Source organism: Macadamia integrifolia, chromosome 5 (genome assembly GCF_013358625.1).
Source record: "Macadamia integrifolia cultivar HAES 741 chromosome 5, SCU_Mint_v3, whole genome shotgun sequence".
NCBI lineage: Eukaryota > Viridiplantae > Streptophyta > Magnoliopsida > Proteales > Proteaceae > Macadamia > Macadamia integrifolia.
The window spans coordinates 31,504,141-31,511,097 of NC_056561.1; the positions used below are offsets into that span (position 1 = coordinate 31,504,141).

At 37.7% G+C, this 6,957-nt stretch overlaps 3 protein-coding genes across 3 annotated transcripts; all 3 read right to left on the reverse strand.

The window, feature by feature from the left end:
• Positions 1-1,925: 1,925 nt before the first annotated feature.
• On the reverse strand, positions 1,926-2,471 carry LOC122078011. The gene has a single exon (XM_042643888.1). The coding sequence runs from the start codon at positions 2,469-2,471 to the stop codon at positions 1,926-1,928; it is 546 nt and encodes a 181-aa protein (XP_042499822.1).
• A 458-nt stretch (positions 2,472-2,929) lies between these two features.
• LOC122080216 lies at positions 2,930-3,612 on the reverse strand. The gene is made up of 2 exons (XM_042647136.1): positions 3,354-3,612; positions 2,930-3,261 (listed from the first exon to the last, which is right to left on the reverse strand). The coding sequence occupies exons 1-2, from the start codon at positions 3,597-3,599 to the stop codon at positions 2,971-2,973; spliced, it is 537 nt and encodes a 178-aa protein (XP_042503070.1). The 5' UTR covers positions 3,600-3,612; the 3' UTR covers positions 2,930-2,970.
• Positions 3,613-5,597: 1,985 nt separating this feature from the next.
• LOC122078012 lies at positions 5,598-6,580 on the reverse strand. Its single transcript, XM_042643889.1, has 2 exons — positions 6,248-6,580; positions 5,598-6,110 (listed from the first exon to the last, which is right to left on the reverse strand). The coding sequence occupies exons 1-2, from the start codon at positions 6,578-6,580 to the stop codon at positions 5,598-5,600; spliced, it is 846 nt and encodes a 281-aa protein (XP_042499823.1).
• Between the last annotated feature and the right edge of the window lie 377 nt (positions 6,581-6,957).

The window sequence follows — 6,957 nt, forward strand, 5'->3', positions numbered from 1 at the left end:
AAAAAAAAAAGAAAAAGAAAAATTGATTACAATAATATCTGATATACATATAGGGAAGATATTTTCTGTCCAGGAGCATTGATTAAATATCTTTGTCTTTCCCCGTGATAGAATTAAAATACTCTTTACCAAAAAAAAAAAAGATAGAATTAAAATACTTTTTACAATGAAAGAAAAATGGTTAGGTTGAGGCAATTTCAACACAACCTAGACACGACCTCCCACCCCTAGGTGTATCTGCTTCCTTATAGTCATTTTTAATTATTGCTCTTTCTTACGAAATAGCAACTGCTATGGCTCTAGATAATGTAGTGAAAGTTGACTTGTCACCTTTATGGGCATTTTTCCCCACACAATCTACTAACGGCCCTTCCCACATAAAAATAAGAATATCTACAAAACGTCCTAAAGTCTACTACATGATAAGTTTTAGCCTAAAATGTCACACCAATGGTCACAATGGTAAAAACCAGATTCAACATGTTGTGGATCATAGGATTAACATGATTTAATGATCAACTAATTAATATGGTGAAGATAGGCCATGAAATTTAATATGTAGATTATTCACAATGGAATTTGGATTGATTGTGATCCTGTGACAATTGACTGAAAATCGAGCTTAATTATAAACTGTAGAACTAATCACGTGCCCCTTTCTCAAATTTGAGTTAATAGGAGAACGAACTCTGATTAGAAAAAAGGAAAAAGTGAAAGGGATAAGATTTTCTTCACCCACGATGAAGGGTTAACCTATGAATCTAAAGTCATTGTCACTCCCTCCCTCCCTACATGTTAGAGGTCCGAAATGTGTTTCTGTTCCCGGCACCCATCAAGGTACAATATTGACCATCAAAGATTTTTCTTTCAACGTGGCTTCAAGTAAATCTCGCTCCAAAATGAAGTGGCTAATTTCTCTACCCCTCTTCCGTTCTTTCTCCCCCTCCTCCACTCAGACATCTCCATCATTTGAGATTACTTGGCACAACAAATTCTAGATTTCCGAAGAAGTAGCTCACCAGACCAAGAACCCCTATACGGCAGATTTCCCCCATTAGTCCAACACTAGAAGTCTCCACTTTACAATAAATAGTCTCCCAACGCATGAGGCTCCTGCTATTGTAGGATCTGAGAGGGGCAAATGTACATAATCTTACCCCTCATTTCGAAGTCACTTTACAATACATACAACCCATTAAACCTACCTTAGCTGCATGTTAACTCTCACAAACATGCATTTAGACTTATGTAGATACCTCACTTCTAACCCTAACAGTGTAGATTATGGTTCTTGACCAAGTTAAATTGTTGACCAGTTACTTAACCATCTGCTTGAAATATGTGTTACATAGATCATAAGAAATATTTGTATAATGCCTTAGGCATTAACTAATACTTACAATGATACAACTCATTGGTAGTGGTTTGCTCAGACGTGCTTACCATGGAATCTATGGACCGGTCCCATGGCTAGTTGTGCCACATGGAATTTTGAATTAGGCTAAAATTTTGTGAATAGGTCCACCCAAGATCCCTCCTTCATAGGTCAAGAGGGTAATGATTGAATAATATATTGAAAAATCCAAGACTAAACACCAATGCATAGAATCGGATATAAGATTGAATTAAGTCTTGAAAATTGACATGGCTTGGTCAATTCAGATCATTCAATTAGTGCACAAGCACAACGAAGTGTGAAATCCATAGCAAACCGGCCATCCAAGTACACATTTACCATAAGAAAACATATTATATTTATGGGAGAAAGATAGATATGTTATCAGTGTACGATAAACTAATGGACAACACCAATAGAAACACATGATGGGGTATTATTATTCAGGAAAAATAAGTGTCATTTCTGAAAGGGAAGAGGGAGATAGATACAGTGGGTATTAACTTTTATTTTTTTTGTGGAAAGAGGACTATTCATTAATACGTGTGGAGCACGAAGAAGGGTTACATAAATCCTTCATCCACAGAGTGGATAACGGCCACATTGTCCTACACGTTTCATACATGGCCTTCTGGGCTAAGGAGTCAGCAATAACGTTAAACTCCCTAGAAATATAAGAGAAAATACAACTTGAAAACTCCTTAAGGATGAAACGGATATCTTGAAGAATACCCTGCACCAAAAGTGGGGGCGCCTTGGGTAGATCGTTCAAAAAGTTCCCTAGATCTTTGCAATCGGTCTCAGCCAAGACGAAGCGGACATCCTTCGAAATGCATTCCAAGAGCCCCAACCGAAGAGCAAGAACCTTGCCTTCAATAGCACTACCACAGCTAACCATATCTGAAACTGCAATGATTGGGTTGCCCTCATGATTGCGAACAACCACGCCAAGACCCCCACACTTTGATCTAGAATTCCAAGATACATCAGAGTTGAGCTTGACAAAAGGAAGAGGAGGCTTCCACATCTGCTTTGGGGAAGGGGAACGAATTACAACGGAGGGTGGACTGAACATGGCAGCAACATACCCAACCTTTTTCTTATATTTAATTGTCAAAAACAATTATTGGATATCTAGATCAGACGCATCTCGGCCAGCATATATTGATAATATCTTCAAACATTATGTTGTAACTAGTAGTTTACTAAGGGCCCGTTTGATAACACTTCTGCTGTTTCTGTTTCAAGAAACGGCAGAAACAGAAATTGCTGTTTCTGGAAACAGAAACAGGTAAGAAGGGTGTTTGATAATTCTTGTTTCTGGAAACAGAAACGGGTAAGAATATGATGTTTATAAGAAATTTTAATGAAAATAATTCCACTTTTGTTACTTTATTCAGAAACTCATGATCCTTCATTTTAATCATACCTACAACTACCAATTTCCTTATCTCAAACTTACATCATAATTTTACGAAACAAGAAATGTAAACCAATAATAGTAGATTAAAATGCAAATATTCCCATGTTTATGCCATATGTCTTACAAGTTCCCAATAGTTGGTCATTACCCTCTAACTACCACCTTTATTTATGTCTATGTTATTAATGGCCTCTAGGATATTGGTATATATCCTTCGCTTTTCCTCAGACACATCCATTTCGTTTTTCAATACTCTAGACTTCTCCTCTTCACCTTTGATTGCTCTTTCCAAGTAACCTTTCACAAAATCGGAGGAAGGTGCTGATGGAGAAGACTGAGCTCCAACCATTGAATTGCTTGTTCTACAATCGGAAGACTGTGCACTTGTCAAATTGCTGTCTCCATAAATCCATCGAAAAAATTTGCAACCTCGATCAAGGGGCTGCAATTATTCATCAATTTAGTTTTGAAATGTATTCAGAAAATATAGGTCGAATAGTATGCTGATTAAAAAATAAAATAAATTAATTATACCCCATTGGATTTAGGACAACACCAGAAACGACGATTAAAGTTCGTTGCTGTCTTCGCGATGCGTACCTTGCACTGTCCCTCGCCACAATCACATAAGCGAAGTTCATCTGCCCACATAAAATATTCATTATGCCTTGGGCATTTGAAGAATGGTCTTCCTCTATTAGGCCCATTTTTCATTGTGTACTTATTGCACAAATGATTACAATAGTCACACATTGCCATTACGGTGTCAGTGGAAGACATCTGTACAGCACAAAGATTACAAGTTATCCCAATGTAAACATTATGAAGCGAACAAAAGTCTTTTTACTAACACCCCATACACACACTTGAAGGAAAAATGGTGACCTAATTTTTGTGTCTACCTTTTAATACATAATGAATTCATTTAGCAAAAGTTCAGGATCGATTTAACGAAATTGTAGACATTCTCCTTGAAATTGCCAATTGGTTGGCTATATTAAGACGCACTATAGACATATGTCTCGTAGACAGTCTCTGGGAGACATCGATGCGGAAGCATGGTACGCAGGAGTATCAGGATTCATTGGGTCATCAATTTGTTGTTCACTTTTAAGCTTATTGAACAACTGATCTTGAATAGCTTGTTCCTTAATGTAATTGTGGATCCTACAACAAGCGACCACGATTCTTGACTGATCTTCAATATCGTACGCCTTCATACTTTTTAATATGTGGAATCTATTTTTCAATACACCGAATGTTCTCTCAATAACATTCTGCAGTGACGAATGTCTGTGATTGAACAATTCATTAGTTGTCCTTGGTCCAGGCCTACCTTCACCATAATCTTGCAAGTGATACCGTTGTCCTCGGAATGGCACCAAGTACCCCAGTTGATTGGCGTAGCCCTAGTCAACAATATAATATTTGCCTTCAAATATTATGAAAACATTTATGGGATTAGATCTATATTCCCTATCTACTATATGCGGAAATACAACACAAAAGTTCATAATACATTTTTACCTGATGGGGGATGAGGAAACCCTAAGTTATCATTGGTTCTTGCTGCATCCAATACCCTTGCATCATGTGCACTACCCTCCCAACCCGCATACACAAATGTGAATCGCATGTCAAATGAACATGCACACATAACATTCTGTGTGATCATACCCTTTTGATTACGATAACGTGTCTGTTCCGACCTACGTACGATGACACTTATATGGGTGCCATCAATAGCACCAATGCAATCATATTTTCTATTGAACATAAGTTAGTCCATATAATTGCGTAAATTGCATTGATATTTCATTGGAAACATCAAAATAAATAATCACCATCAGAAGTCTCAGTTACCTTGAAATATGGATAGTACTTTGGATTGTTGGTTATCTCTGGAGGTACCACATCAAAATTTGGTGGCCTGATCGTCTCTAGCGACAAATTTAGCATTGCTTGCAACACCGTGTGGAAGATAGCACTAATCCTCTGTCCTGAACGATTGAATCGCCGTTGCATTTATCTATTACTCAAACCTTGACCTACTATCATGAGGAACATCGCTAGCTGCTCATCTACTCGAATGAAACGGCTGTCCGCTAGCTAGCCTCTATGTACCATTCGGTCTCGCAAGTTGAGAAATACATGTCTCTCGAGTCTAAACTCTTGGTAACACACGTCAGCATGACCTGCAAGAACCTCAGCTACCCTAACAGGTCCTGTGTAACTACTATCATTCAGAGGTTCTCTCATCCTATACATACTGAGGATGTTTTGGAATTGGTGTACTATAACCATGTCATCATCGTCTAACGATGACCCTGTGATGTCGGTTGGAAATTGATTTGACATCCCTGTATGAATAGACACATTCAATATATAAAGGAATAGAGTCCATAAATGTACCATCTAATAGCATTCTAATCTACTAACAAGCAACAATCCATCCAGAAATTGTCATAATGACAACTACTTACTTTCCTGTTAATATAGTGAAATTAATATGATCTTATATCCCAAAGCTATAAAAAAACACACAATAAGATAAAAAACATAATATTTCAAAATCATAAACAATCATGTCCACTACTGTAAATCTGAAGCACACGCAATCAAAATAAAACAAAGCAACATAAGTCAAACATCAACATCATCCATAGTATGCTAAAAGACAAAATGTGTGTCAGTCAATATGAGGCATATAAAATCCAAACAAAAGATTTATGTTCATTCATGCTTCCTTCAAATCATTCATTTCAGAAACTGTTACTTTCACTCCTTCAGACCATGTAGCATCCATAACCTCCCGTCAGGTCTCACTTCAATAAAAGACATGCGCCATCCAGGATCACTGTGTATCTTACGCTGTGCCAACACATACAAATCCGTCGGGATATCCTCCAAACTGTCCAGTAGCTTCTGACAGCTCATCATGCTATATGGTCCATCAACAATAGGGTTAGGTGGTCGGGTAACTGCTGAGGTGGCAGAGGTTGATCCCTTTTCCATCCTCCATCGGACAAAGGTTCTAAAGTCCTCAACGGAGTTCGTGAGTGTCCGTGTGTGGCTCTTCCTCCTACGATTCGTAGGAGTCCTATCATGTCGCCGCTTCGGAGGAGCTGACCCATTGGGTGTCCCAATACAAGCATCACTGTCATCATTATCAGTGTCATGTAAATCATCATCAATTTCAAGGTTAGTTGACGTTGGAGTTACAACTGTTGCCTGTGACAGACCTCTATCCCCACAGGCACTAGAGTCGGAGAAGATCTCTAACAACTCTGGCTAGAAGGGGAGACCATTTCTTCTATACTTTGCCTAATCCTTGTTTCCTTGTAATTTAAAATATTTTCAATTAATCATCACCTTTTTTTCAAAAATTGACAAAAATCTGTTCTATAAACCAAAGATCCTATTCATACCTGAATAGCAGATTCCCATACTGAATCATCAGCTGTGGCAGTCCGAGCATTCGCATCCCATCTAAAACCAGTTGTTTCTAACAAAGCCCTGAAGCTGTTGTACTCCTTGCGTAACTTATTCATCTTGTTACGCAGTTGTACTTTCGCAAAGGGCCTTTTGAATTCGGCTTCAAGCCCTTTTGTAATGTTGTCCCAACCAACCTTTGTGAATGTTGAGTTTGTCTTCAATCCGTTTCGGACATTATCAACCATGAGATTGATGAATGATCTTAGCTCTGCTTCATTCCAGATTATAGTACTACTTTTGGGGGTTGGGGATCTTGGGGATCTCATATCTCTGAACAATCATTAGAGGGAAGGTAACACATTCAAACACAGACAAGAACATGAAAAAAAAATTCAAAGTAATAGGAATAAAAATATTTAGCAAAATAGGAAGAAAAAAAAAAATTCCAAAAAAAAAGGCCATTTAACTTATATTTATAGCTGATTTCAAATGTGGATATAAATTATAAGGTGAATACAACTTTGTTAGTCACTGGAAGAAATGAAGTAATTGCCCAAGTCAACATTAGAGGGAAGAACCTATCAAGAAAAACCACATTAACAACTTTAATTATGCTGATTCTCCTTAAGTTTTGGAAGAAATGATTATGCTTTTGTACTTGGCTTCCCCATGCTACACAAGTTGTTTCTGTTTTCTGGTTTAT

Bases quoted from the DNA above. Each gene is read 5' to 3' on its own strand.
- LOC122078011 (XM_042643888.1), bottom strand. From the start codon at position 2,471: ATGTTCAGTCCACCCTCCGTTGTAATTCGTTCCCCTTCCCCAAAGCAG.
- LOC122080216 (XM_042647136.1), bottom strand. From the start codon at position 3,599: ATGTCTTCCACTGACACCGTAATGGCAATGTGTGACTATTGTAATCAT. The intron at 3,262-3,353 runs GTATAATTAATT...GAATAATTGCAG, and splicing joins GTTGTCCTAAATCCAATGGG to CCCCTTGATCGAGGTTGCAA.
- LOC122078012 (XM_042643889.1), bottom strand. From the start codon at position 6,580: ATGAGATCCCCAAGATCCCCAACCCCCAAAAGTAGTACTATAATCTGG. The intron at 6,111-6,247 runs GTATGAATAGGA...CTCCCCTTCTAG, and splicing joins TATGGGAATCTGCTATTCAG to CCAGAGTTGTTAGAGATCTT.